This window comes from Cryptococcus neoformans, chromosome 8 (assembly GCF_000149245.1).
Source record: "Cryptococcus neoformans var. grubii H99 chromosome 8, complete sequence".
NCBI classification, from domain to species: domain Eukaryota; kingdom Fungi; phylum Basidiomycota; class Tremellomycetes; order Tremellales; family Cryptococcaceae; genus Cryptococcus; species Cryptococcus neoformans.
In genome coordinates this window covers 338,259-349,579 of record NC_026752.1, presented here as the reverse complement: position 1 = coordinate 349,579, position 11,321 = coordinate 338,259, and the positions used below count along the sequence as shown (strand labels likewise).

The 11,321-nt window shown below is 48.8% G+C and overlaps 5 protein-coding genes; 2 read left to right on the top strand and 3 right to left on the bottom strand.

Moving 5' to 3' along the window:
* Positions 1-3,983, top strand: part of CNAG_07718 (multidomain RhoGEF) — a gene marked incomplete at both ends in the record, with an annotated part of 6,836 nt that extends 2,853 nt beyond the window's left edge. Inside the window, 12 exons of the mRNA XM_012195981.1 lie at positions 33-703; positions 759-941; positions 995-1,165; positions 1,380-2,656; positions 2,707-2,898; positions 2,955-3,038; positions 3,088-3,151; positions 3,207-3,408; positions 3,458-3,611; positions 3,665-3,765; positions 3,815-3,891; positions 3,961-3,983. Coding sequence (XP_012051371.1) covers positions 33-703; positions 759-941; positions 995-1,165; positions 1,380-2,656; positions 2,707-2,898; positions 2,955-3,038; positions 3,088-3,151; positions 3,207-3,408; positions 3,458-3,611; positions 3,665-3,765; positions 3,815-3,891; positions 3,961-3,983 — 3,199 coding nt within the window. The remainder of the gene's footprint in view (positions 1-32; positions 704-758; positions 942-994; positions 1,166-1,379; positions 2,657-2,706; positions 2,899-2,954; positions 3,039-3,087; positions 3,152-3,206; positions 3,409-3,457; positions 3,612-3,664; positions 3,766-3,814; positions 3,892-3,960) is intronic.
* A 1-nt stretch (position 3,984) lies between these two features.
* Positions 3,985-5,600, bottom strand: CNAG_03206 (endonuclease III). XM_012195707.1 has 4 exons: positions 5,164-5,600; positions 5,067-5,109; positions 4,682-5,016; positions 3,985-4,623 (listed from the first exon to the last, which is right to left on the bottom strand). The coding sequence occupies exons 1-4, from the start codon at positions 5,586-5,588 to the stop codon at positions 4,068-4,070; spliced, it is 1,359 nt and encodes a 452-aa protein (XP_012051097.1). The 5' UTR covers positions 5,589-5,600; the 3' UTR covers positions 3,985-4,067.
* A 134-nt stretch (positions 5,601-5,734) lies between these two features.
* On the top strand, positions 5,735-7,857 carry CNAG_03205 (ATP-dependent RNA helicase ROK1). XM_012195706.1 has 4 exons: positions 5,735-5,867; positions 5,920-6,791; positions 6,842-7,368; positions 7,444-7,857. The coding sequence occupies exons 1-4, from the start codon at positions 5,781-5,783 to the stop codon at positions 7,812-7,814; spliced, it is 1,857 nt and encodes a 618-aa protein (XP_012051096.1). The 5' UTR covers positions 5,735-5,780; the 3' UTR covers positions 7,815-7,857.
* A 341-nt stretch (positions 7,858-8,198) lies between these two features.
* Positions 8,199-9,595, bottom strand: CNAG_03204 (hypothetical protein). XM_012195705.1 has 5 exons: positions 9,208-9,595; positions 8,915-9,137; positions 8,762-8,850; positions 8,624-8,711; positions 8,199-8,567 (listed from the first exon to the last, which is right to left on the bottom strand). The coding sequence occupies exons 1-5, from the start codon at positions 9,257-9,259 to the stop codon at positions 8,414-8,416; spliced, it is 606 nt and encodes a 201-aa protein (XP_012051095.1). The 5' UTR covers positions 9,260-9,595; the 3' UTR covers positions 8,199-8,413.
* Positions 9,596-9,739: 144 nt separating this feature from the next.
* On the bottom strand, positions 9,740-11,321 carry CNAG_03203 (DNA polymerase epsilon p12 subunit). XM_012195483.1 has 5 exons: positions 10,954-11,321; positions 10,688-10,863; positions 10,552-10,636; positions 10,456-10,497; positions 9,740-10,237 (listed from the first exon to the last, which is right to left on the bottom strand). Exons 1-5 carry the CDS (start codon positions 11,093-11,095, stop codon positions 9,822-9,824), a joined length of 861 nt encoding a protein of 286 aa, XP_012050873.1. The 5' UTR covers positions 11,096-11,321; the 3' UTR covers positions 9,740-9,821.

Sequence of the window (11,321 nt, the reverse complement as noted above, 5' to 3'; positions counted from 1 at the left end):
CAGCCTCCTCGAACCACCCGATCTCCTCCCAGCGAACCCGAGTGGGAGGATATCACCGAGAAGCAAGTCGACGAGTCCGATTCTTCCGACGACGAGTATACTACTTCTCGTGCTGGTCGTCAAGGCCTGGCACAGGCTTTGTTCGGTAACATTATGGGTGGTTCATCTCCTTCTACTTCCCGTCCAGGCTCCGCGGCTCCTCAAGCACCAAAGGAGCCCCCCAAGGCACTTGCTAATCTTGGCGGTGGAAACCCCGAGCAAGGAAGGGGTGCATTATTGTCCGCTATTCAGGGTGGTGCCAGGTTGAAAAAGGCTCAAACCGTTGACAAATCTGGACCTCCCGGTGTCGGCAAGGTTATTGGTGACGCCGCGCCTCCTTCTCACATCCAGGAAACTCCCCGAGAGCACGCGCCACCATCTCCCGAGGCTGCTCCTGCTCCTGTGGAAGAACGAGCTCCTTCCCCCGCCCCACCTTCGGAGGACTCGTTCGTCAGTGGTAACCCTAACCGTCAGTCGATTGACTGGTACGCTGGTCTCGCTGCCGATGCCTCCCACCCGGCTGCCAGCGTGGGCGAGACATCCATGCTTGAGCCCCCTCAGGAGGAGGAAGAAGAGAAAGAGCAAGATGGATACGAGCAAATTGAGAAGCCGCACGTCCAAATCGAGGGTGAAGATGACCTGGAGGAGTTTGATTTCGCTACCAGTAAGTTGCGATAATGTTTGGACCCATTATTGTCTCTACTGACGAAAGAGCACAGCCATCCGAGTGCGAGCACTCTACGAATTTGTCGGCACCCGAGACGTGGACCTTAGCTTCAAGGAGGATGTGGTGATTGAGGCTCACCCTGCAAAGGATGAGTCCAGCCCCTGGTGGTATGGCACCGTGGTGAAAGACGGCAGTAAGGGTTGGTTCCCCAAGAACTATGTCGAGCACATTCAGGGTGCGTTTCCATGCTTCTGATAAACGTCAGGACAAGCACTAAATGATTTATAGCTGTGCACGCGAAAGCCATTTATTCCTACGCCGCTGGCGACCCCGACCAATTGCCCTTCGCTGAAGGGGACATCCTCGAAGTCGTTGACCGATCCGAAAATGACTGGTGGAAGGTCGAAAACACTGGCATCATCTTCCTTGTGCCTGCTGCATACTTAGAAGTTATCGATGGTTAGTTACTTTTCCTCTTATACCCCCACTCCTCAAAGGATCGCTCGTTTACCGTTGTGGTTTGACGCAGGCTGAAACTGTGTTTCTTATTTTTCTTTTCATGCTTGATCATTATAACAAAAACTCCAAAATATCAAAAAAATCTCTACTTTGGAATGCGACTTTATGCACGACTTTATGCGTCTGGTCGGTAATATAGCTAACGAAGCTTCAGGAGTCGTGTCTGCTCATGGTGCAAGAGACGGTAACTTAGGCGTCAGTCCTGAGCCAGCGGCTCCTACTGACACTGACGCGCAACCAATGTCCACGATTCCGGAAGTCACCAACGCCATGGAACAACTCAAGCTGCCAGCTGAAGGATACCAGGGAGCCGAAATCTCGGACTCACTGCAACCCACTGAGGATTCACATAGACTGAGCGTTCACAGTATCCCGCCTCCGCTTCGCTCCCGTCCTAGAGCCATTTCAACGCTCTCAATAGCGAGCACGGCCATGTCGCACACACCATCGTTCATCACGGACAATGAAGAGGATGAAGGGGAATCTTCATCTGATGACTCAATACTTAGCTTTTGGTCTTCTGACGAGTCTAGTTCTGAATCTGAAGATGTGAATGAACCTGAAGAGGAACCACCTACAGATGATAGGGTGGCCGACATTGAGAAGCCAAAGAAGGAACGCCGTGCGGCGCCCAAACCTCCCAAAAAGGAAACCGACGCTGAAAAGGAAGTTGAGCGTAAAAAGCGTGAAGAACAACGCCAGGCTATTCTTGCTGCCACTGGCCTTCAACTCAAGCGTGAGCCATCCGGAGCGCCCGCGCAAAGATTTGGGCGAGTTGTATCCAGAAGAAGACCAGCTCCTAACGTCCCAGGCAGAAAGAAAAGACACGCCCCAGCAGTGCCCGAAGGTAAAAGCAAAAAACTACCTAGCCTTTCATCGAAAGAACTTCAGTCAGGCAGATTGGAGACAGGAGATGCGTACGCCCGGTACGAGGCATTCCTCGCCCAGTCTGCTCAGGTTCAATCCAAACCTCTACCTCGACCTGAACCAGTTCGGGCCGAATCTCGGCCGTCATCCCAGGTTCTTTCTCCTCAACTTACTGGGCCTGCAGAGGGAGCTGCTCTATCTTCTGCATCAACCACAACTTCTCTTCCCACTTCCACCCTGTCACTCGGTAAGGAGACAGGCGGAAAAATCACCGGTTTTTTCAAGAGCATGATGGCGCCACATGGACATGAACCTAAACGTCCATCCATTAGCGGTCCTACGATTACGAGGGTAGATGAACCTCCTGCCTCCCCGGCACCTGGATCAGGTATTTTCACCTCAAGTGAAGAAGTAGATGCTGGGTTTGGTAAGACTTGGTCTAGTCTGGTAGAACCAAGTGTTTTAGAAACGATGGATAAGAGGGAGAGAAAGAGGCAAGAAGCGATTTTTGAATTCATCGCTACTGAGATTGGTTATAATAGAGATTTGCAATTGATCGTGGAGGTAAGAACCACTATTCTATCTATTTTAAAATGCTCATTGCCCTCTCACAGGTGTTTTACGCCTCTCTTTTGCCTCTGCTGGACGAGAAAGCTCTTACTGTCATCTTTGCCAACATTGAGGACATCCTTTTGTTCAATACTGGATTTCTCAGTGCTTTGGAAGAGAGGCAAAAAGCAGCAAGGTTGTATATCGACAGGATCGGTGATGTGTTGAGTTTTCTCAATGAAGCTGGAGTATATATGGTGCGCTGAGCTTCAAGCATCTTTTTCAGGTAATCATTAGCTGACAAGAATCGTAGACTTACTGTGTGAATCAGCACCAAGCTATCAAGCTTCTACAGAGCCTGAGGGAGGAGAAGCCTGAGCTGGATGCCCATTTGAGGGTTGGTGCATTTACATACTGCAAATATGAGACATATTGACTCCCAATAGCACATTCAAGCGACCAACAGCTCTATTCGAGGCCTCGATCTTTCCCATTATCTCCTCATACCGAGTAAATAACATATACAGTTTATCACTTCTTCACTAATCATGACCCTCATTTTCAGTGCAACGAATAACGCGTTACCCTCTTCTTATCAAGCAAATCATCGCTTACACTCCTTACGACTCGTCCGATTTACCCCCTCTCCAATCGGTATTGCATGCAGTTGAAGGGATTGTATCTAGGATCAACGAGAGCGTGAGGGAAGCGGAAGGGCAAGAACGATTGAGAGTATTGAGTGAGAATCTGTGGATTGGAGGCGAAGGGTGAGTCCTTGATCCCAATATTAGAAGAGGGAAATTTACGTATATTTAGACGACTTGATTTAACGGCTCCAACGGCGTTCCTCGGCCCTAGAAAGCTTATCAAAGAGGGGCCTATATCCAAGGCCAAGTCAGGTAGGAAACTCAGCATGGTTCTATGTAACGATATCATCGTCCTTCTCGAGGATAAAAGTCTTTACCGCATGGTATGTTTTTTCGCTGAGCGCTCGGGGATGAAGGGCTGATGGCAATCGTTTAGCCATTGGCATTGCATGAGGTTGAAGTGCGACAGACGAGAGATTCGACGGGCTTCGCGCTGAAGGCGGACCAGAGAAGGGGAGGGGATACTATTGCCCTCAGGTGTGTACATTATCTTCTAACGACTGAATGAAGCTAACGGGACTCGTAGGGCTGCAAGTGCCAGTGACGCGAAAGATTGGATGCGGAAGATTGATAAAGCGAGGAAAAGAGTTTTGACGACTAATAGTGAGTTGTTGATCTCCTTAGGATGATACGTTTGCTGACCGCAGTGTTCGTAGGATGATTTGATCGCAGGAAAGACAAGGGCACGAAGATAAACATGGACGATCTTGTTTTCATACGCATACATGAATAATTTACAACTGACGAATGATGCAAAGACTGATTATGACATCCAATGATTACCAGTAGACGTTTTCGGTCTTTATGATGGGCTGCGCATCGATATCCGTGGGACCGTCTACCTGATCCAATATCTCTAACACTTCATCGGGCCGTCTCATCCCCGGCTCCCCAATCATCTGCTCCACCTCGACCGAATTCTCTGGTTCCTCATCTTTGATTTTCTCCAGTCCTTCCTCATACCCAATCTCAACCTTAGCCTCATTCTTAACTCCCTTCGCTTGACCCCACCGCCACTGCCCCATAGCAACCACATCCTCCTCTTCCTCAAAACTATACACCACCTCTTTTCTCCCCTTGGCAGTCGTCCCTTTTACTCGGCTTGGACATATCTCCTTTTGGCCTAACAGACAGATATCGCACCTAGGCCCAACAGGGAGACAGATTACTTGACCAAAACCCACCAACAAGGGGTTGATAGGTTTATGTAAATGGGGGGGAAGCCATGATTGAAGATTGAGTCGGGTTTGTTCTGGGGTGGATGTAGGTGGACGGTGCCATTTGAGGCGATTTGTGATGCGATGAACGTGGACGTCAACTCCGATTCCAGCGTTACTTTATATATTATGTCAGTTGAGTGGTAAAGATGACGGATAAAAAAAGGATTACACACATATCCCAAGCGCATTGCAGAGCTAAGAAAGCCATTTTAGGCCCTACGCCTTTCAACTTGCACAAACCTTCAACTGTTTTTGGCACGTCTCCTTTCTCATCTCCTTCTTGTTCCAAAAGCGTCTTTGCAGCTTCTTGGATGTATTCTGCCTTTCGTCGCCAGAATCCAACCTTGTTGATACATTCCTGGATGGTTTCCAAAGGTGCAGCGGCGAGAGAGGCGGCAGAAAGACCACCGGGCAGAGAGGAGTGAAGAGCGGTGACGGCTGCTGATGTCACAGCATCTTTTGTTTGAGAGGAAAGCATGAGAGATATGAGGATGTGGAAACGGAAAGTCTTACGCTGGGGTTAGCACCGATCATGAGGATTTAACTGAAAATAAGTACCTTTGGATCTCCTTCGGTATTGGTTCTCGGCCGTTCGCAGCCCCTAAGCAAAGCTATCAGTATACGTATTCGACATGAGAGGTCGCGCACCACTTACATATCATCAACAGGAGCGACAATACCCCGCCTCATCTTTTCAATCAATCGGTACTGTTCTTCCCATTTTGCAGGGGCCGCATGAGGCTTTGCAAGCGATACCTGTGGCAATGGTTTTTTTGCCGGAGACTTTACCGGACTTGTCTTTGTTCCAACTTCTTCCTCCTTGGCAACATCATTTATTCTCGGGCGCTTTCTAGGAGAAGGTATGCGGTCTTTGTATTCGTACTTGGCGATGTCTAATTTGCTGTTCTTGACAGGTGGTGCCGGTTCTTCCACTGTAGCACTCGATCTGGTTGGTCGACGGAGGGACGTGTACGTGAGCTTGGAGCTTGGCTGTTCTGCTTTGACTGCATCTGTGGGGATGATAGCAACCCTCTGATTGAGCGCTGACGTTGTCGAGCGGAGATTTGGCCTTCTCGACATTCTTCTGGTGTTCGAAGAGGTAATGTTATCTTGATGATTGGTCTTCTTGATTACCGCCTTGTAGGTCACGTGATTTCCCCCCTCCCTCTAAGAACGGACATCGCCGCTCCACGTGAAAATTCAAGAAGTTGAGATTTATTGTTATTGTCGAAAGTAACTCTCAATAAAACTTCATCTATTTTAAACACCACAATGGCGTCTGCATTCAGCTTGCTCACAGCAGGAGGAGCAAAGTTTGACAAGAACAGGTTCAAGGATGACTTCCAGCTCTTTGAAGCGGTGCGTTGTCTTCTTTTGCCTCTCGAGATATCGACTAACGTGGCTGTTGCAGAAAAAGCGCAAAGATCGTAAGGGCAAAAGCAAGCAGGTAGACGCAGTGGCTGTAGGATCAACCCTTCCCAGCTCATTGGATTTTTTTGGAGACCACCCCCATCCTCAGCACAAGCCAGAGCCGGAGTCCGAGTCCGAGTCAGACTCTGAATCCGACTCTGGTTCCTCCTCAACGTCTATACCTGCACCTCCTCCTCAAAAGATTACTCTGACCGGATCCGAACCACTTCCCAAATCTCTTCACACCAATCTGCCATCATTGGTCAACCATGAGTCCCATTCACTTACCTCTGCCGAAGGAGGACCTCTTCTTTCTGCTCTCTCACAAGCAAATATTCATTCTCTTTGGGGCGTACAGTGTGCTGTCGGAGGATGCCTGTTGGAAGACAGAGATACCCTCTGTGTGGCGCCCACCGGTTCTGGAAAGACATTGTCTTATGTACTTCCTACCATCGTCAAGCTGCGTGAACCCGCAAGGAAACTCAAAGGTACCGATGAAGGCAAAGGTGTGCGAGCATTGGTTGTGGTACCCACGCACGATTTGGCCGTTCAGATCCAGGGTGTCATCAAGGCGGTAACCAGGGGTAGGCATTGGAGGTCCATGGTTCTTACAAAGGCTACCGAGAAGGCGGTTTGGGAAAGTGCTCCAGGGGAATCTGTCAAGTCGGACGAGGATGGTGATAGCGAGATGAAGGATGGAGAGGATAGTGGAGATGAAGAAGAAGATGAAGACGACAATGAGTCTACTGGCTCTGTGGACGAGTTTGCGCCCAAGGTCTCTGGGAACCCGGAAGGTCTTGGTATCGACGTGCTCGTTGCTACACCAGAGCGTCTTCACCACCTCATCGATTCTCGACGGATCTCCCTTGCTCGGTAAGTTGTCATTACCCATTTTCACGGGGGCAATTATTAATATGCTTCAGAACCAAATATGTTATCCTCGACGAGTCAGATCGTCTCCTCTCGTCCGATTTCCTGCCCCAAGTCGAACCCATCCTCTCAGCATGCTCCAACCCTGCCGTCCAAAAATGTTTCTTGTCCGCCACCATGCCTGCAGGCGCCGAAGCCCTCGCCAAAAAGTGGCTGAAGGATGGTGGCGTTCGCGTGGTTGTCGGCGTGAAAGATTCTGCAGTCACCACTGTCGACCAATCCCTTCTCTACACAGGCTCCGAATCGGGTAAACTCCTCGCCCTTCGAAACCTCATTTCCTCTGGTCAACTTCCATATCCGTCACTCATCTTTGTCCAATCTATCGACCGAGCAGAAGAGCTTTACAAGACGTTGGTGTTGGATGGGATTAAGGTGGATGCTGTGCATGGTGGCAAGGCGAAGACGAAGAGAGATGAGGCGATCAAGGACTTTAGGGTGGGCGCTGTTTGGATGCTGGTTGTCACGGAAGTTTTGGCGCGTGGAATGGACTTTAGAGGTGTCAAGGTTGTCATCAACTATGGTATGTCATGCCTCTTTTTCCCCACAGACCTCATTTGAACATTATCTAATGTACAAATCTTCAACTTTTCTGTAGATTTCCCCCAGACTGTTCCGAGTTACATCCACCGAATAGGTCGTACCGGTCGAGCCGGTCGTCCAGGAAAAGCCATCACATTCTTCAACATCGAAGACGGCCCTTATCTTCGTACCATCGCCAATGTACTCCGCTCTTCTGGATGCCCAGTTCCAGACTATATGCTAGATATGAAGAAGCCTACCAAGAATGAGAAGAAGAAGCTCGCCAAGGCCCCGCCGAAGAGGAAGGCTGTTGGTGGAGGTGGAAGGGACTTGAATAGGGAAGCAGGGAAGAAGAAGAAGCAGATGGTTGAGGCTAGTAAGAAGAGAAAGATGTTAGAGAAGAAGGAGAAGGGTGGGGATAAGGAGAAGAATAATGATGAGGAATAGGCCTATATTATGATTTGTGCATGTAACATCTTTAGACGTTAACATTTGGACCAGTCACAAGCGAGTAGTATATCTTGGCTTTTCTGGCCTTTTGCGTCATTCCTCGCTTGTTGGAGGCCGGGAAGGATTTGAGCCAAGCCCTGATTCCACGAAGACTTCTCTCTAAGACTCTTTTGATCCCTACCGTGGCTCTCCCGGACTTCCAGTATCGCTTTAACCGAGATGAGTATCGTGAACGGAATATAGTAAGGGACGTGTTTGCCAAACTTATCTACCCGACGGCCATCTAAATTAAGCGCTCAGATAGAACATATTACGTAAATTAGTTATGACGCAAGTCGAGCCGTTCCAAGCTGTAGGATAAATTGTCTTCGAACTGACTGAACCTTCTTGTGCCTTTTGCTTATTCTTTTGAAAAAGGACATCTGATGCTAGGAAATAAGGCTCCTTTGAGACATCAAACGAAAGTGATTCATCTGGAGATCAATCAGTATATAAATGTCCCCGGGGACACGACTTTGAAAGTCCATTATTATAGGATAACCGGCTCTCGCTGATGTATTCACAGCGGCTCCTGAAGAAAGCTGGCCCAAACCATTTTAGAGAGTGATACCCATTCCAATCACTATGGGCAGAAGTACCATTCCGCCTTGAAGGATACTGCCAATGGCGCGAGTGTCGAGTGTACTACTACCAGAGCTTGAGGTGGTAGTCGCGCTAGCTTGGGCGGTAGCGAATGGGTTTGTGGTTAACCTGGTTTAACGATATCAGCATGTGCGCAGGTAGAACCCAAGAAATGCCCCACGCACGAGGAAGTAGATGTTCTGCTATTTGGGATAAAGACCGAAGAGGAAGAAGTAGAGGTGGTGGAAGAAGCAGTCGTAGTGGAATTCGTCACTAGGAAACGCCATTAGTTCCTCCTTTGATGGTTATCTTCCTATACAAACCTTCACCATCAGCAATTTCAAAAGATTCAGAGGTTGCAAAGACCTGAGCTTCATTGGTGGTATTCACAAAGGTGACCATATAACCTTGCCTGCGGCCTCATCTGGTAAGCCTTCCACAGTTCAAACATACAAGCTATTCCGCCAAACACTCACCCGGAAGGCACTCGACCCAAAAGAACTCTTACAAACTGCGCAGTCGCATTGGTACTATCGGCGATCGTATGATTCCCTGAGAGCAAACTCTGATCGCTGTTGGACAAGAAAGTCCTGAAGAGATAAGTATCTGCCTGCGGGTCGGAGACTGTCCAGTTGAGCGAGACGGTGTTGTTCTTGTACCATACAGTGTCCGTGGTAGGGTAGAGGATAGTGATGGCAGCTGCACAACGGTCGCATGACAAGTCAGCACGGCTCTTCAAGGTGGGAGATGTGAAGGAAGGCTTGCGGACCTTGAGCGGTGGCGGCAAAAGTGAGGGCGAGGGTGGTGAAGTGGGCAAGCATGGTGAGTATGGTTTTGGGCGATGCGGGATATTATACGATACTATATAAATGAGAAAAGGAAAGAGGACAAGGACAAAGTTTGTGGGAAGGAATCTGAGAACATTTGTTATGTACGCCGCCATCTGACGCACACAGCACGGGTGCACGGGGCTTGAGTTTTTCCCGCAAAGGGGTAATTCACACGTACATACATCGTTCTTGGCATATTTGTTGATCGTGTAAATGGGGGTAATTCAGGCTGCAATGTATTCGTGGCTCACTCGCACAGTCACAGGCCATGCAGCGCAGTGACAGCGTATGGAATGTGTTGACGAAAATTGGCGGAAAGCCCAGTAAGAAGAGATCCAGAAATGGCCAAAATTTACGACGCGTCGACGCGCCTTTTGGGCAATCACATCATACATAGATATTCGTCAGCCCGTCAGTCATCCAAATCAGCCATGATAAGTTCGTCGGGCAGGCAACAAGGAATATGTATAGCAAGAGAAAGACAACTGATACATGCAAGTGATGCTGCTCGTTCGCGTTATAATGTACAACCAAAAAAGTCCTGATATTACTGTTATTCTTCGTCCATCTTCTCATCACCGTCGCTCGTAATGGCCTCCTCGTCTGCGCCTTCCGCACGCAGTCCATTAAGATAAGACTTATCCGCCTCATCTTCAGCACCCATCGTACTTCGTCTAGCGGATTTTCTAGTGCCTTGGGCATTAGGCGCGACTGACCGAAGTTCCTCCTTTTCAGATGTGGGTGCATCCGCCTTCGCCTTGGCTGAAGCCCCCTTGGCATGTGTATTGGAAGGTTTCTTGACAATAGCGTTAGGGAATGCGGGGTTCGTAGATGGTACTAAAGGAGGAAGATCCTCATCGTTAAGGTGGGATGATGCGGAGGCGTCCTCGTCAAGATTTTCCTCCGCGACAACCTTTCTTTTCCGTTTTTCTATAGCTTCTGAAAGAGGCATTGGTGTGGGGATCACATCTGTCGAAATCTTTCGTCAGTTTCCTGTCCAAACTTCAAACATAAAAAAAGACGGGACAGAAGGAAGGAGATCAGAGAGAAGATTACAAATCTTGGCCGACGTGACAATAGGTGCCGGCTCAGTCGGAACAACTGGAATGATGTTTTTTTCATCCTAATGCGAGATGCCTCGCGGAAGAGGAAATGGGATGGGAAGGAGATAATAAAACTATTCTTACCTCTTAAAAAGTCAAATTCTTCAGAACGAGCGACCACATTGGCTATCGGGGATTTCAGTGAGCGAATTGGTTGGTGGCTAATGTCATCCAACCTACCCATATCCCGGTAATTTATCAACTTTCGCTTCTCTAATCTCGCCTTGGTATAACCTTCCTCCATAAAGTGTTTAATGAAATATTCCTGTGTCCGGATCAATTTCCTTTCAGGTCTAGCGTCCACGCGTAAACTTACAGCAGCAACAGAAACCATGAAAACAGCCTCGCTACTCATGATATCAATATCCCGATCAGCTTTAACAATCTTCTTGACTCGGGCGACGGGGAACATGGTCGTGCCAGGCTGCTTTTCGGCGAGCGACTGGCGCTGCTTGATGATCCTCTTGCGAGCTGGTTTCTTAGCACCAGAACCTGAAAACGACGCGTCGTCAGCACGTATTCCACCTTTTCCAGGACTGTAAAAGATGCCTCGTCAGATGGAGATGAAAAAAAGACACGGACCTTCACCAGCTTCCGCATCCTCTTCATCCTGCTCTTCTTCCGACTCGGCACCGCCAGCCTGTGGACTGCCCGGTCGAAAAGACACGCCTTCTCCAAAAGACGGCTGCTCCACGATGGGAGATGACTCGTATTCTACTTGCATAGCAGATGCGTTCAGGGAAAGAAAGAGGAAGGAAAAGAGCAGGATGGGAAGAAAAGAAACGAAAGATGGAAGAAACGGAGGAGGTGGAAGCAAGGTCGACGCGGGGGATTTGAAAGTAGGAGTTTACTTATATCGCCGACAGTCAACTCTGGATGTGGCCATTCGTCGATCTCGCTTCCCGGCTCGAACAGTCTCCTTTTTTATTTCTTCCAATGCAAGAAGAAGC

Excerpts from the sequence above, each read along its gene's own strand:
- CNAG_03206 (XM_012195707.1), bottom strand. The coding sequence starts at position 5,588 with ATGTCGAGAAGGCCAAATCTCCGCTCGACAACGTCAGCGCTCAATCAG. Across the intron at positions 5,110-5,163 it reads GTCGCTCCTGTTGATGATAT|GGGCTGCGAACGGCCGAGAA; the intron begins GTAAGTGGTGCG and ends AGCTTTGCTTAG. Across the intron at positions 5,017-5,066 it reads ATACCGAAGGAGATCCAAAG|ACTTTCCGTTTCCACATCCT; the intron begins GTACTTATTTTC and ends CCCCAGCGTAAG.
- CNAG_03205 (XM_012195706.1), top strand. The coding sequence starts at position 5,781 with ATGGCGTCTGCATTCAGCTTGCTCACAGCAGGAGGAGCAAAGTTTGAC. Across the intron at positions 6,792-6,841 it reads CGACGGATCTCCCTTGCTCG|AACCAAATATGTTATCCTCG; the intron begins GTAAGTTGTCAT and ends AATATGCTTCAG. Across the intron at positions 7,369-7,443 it reads CAAGGTTGTCATCAACTATG|ATTTCCCCCAGACTGTTCCG; the intron begins GTATGTCATGCC and ends ACTTTTCTGTAG.
- CNAG_03204 (XM_012195705.1), bottom strand. The coding sequence starts at position 9,259 with ATGCTTGCCCACTTCACCACCCTCGCCCTCACTTTTGCCGCCACCGCT. Across the intron at positions 9,138-9,207 it reads TTTTGCCGCCACCGCTCAAG|CTGCCATCACTATCCTCTAC; the intron begins GTCCGCAAGCCT and ends ACCGTTGTGCAG. Across the intron at positions 8,712-8,761 it reads TGAAATTGCTGATGGTGAAG|TGACGAATTCCACTACGACT; the intron begins GTTTGTATAGGA and ends GGCGTTTCCTAG.
- CNAG_03203 (XM_012195483.1), bottom strand. The coding sequence starts at position 11,095 with ATGCAAGTAGAATACGAGTCATCTCCCATCGTGGAGCAGCCGTCTTTT. Across the intron at positions 10,637-10,687 it reads TCATGGTTTCTGTTGCTGCT|GAATATTTCATTAAACACTT; the intron begins GTAAGTTTACGC and ends ATCCGGACACAG. Across the intron at positions 10,498-10,551 it reads GATAAATTACCGGGATATGG|CCAATGTGGTCGCTCGTTCT; the intron begins GTAGGTTGGATG and ends AATCCCCGATAG.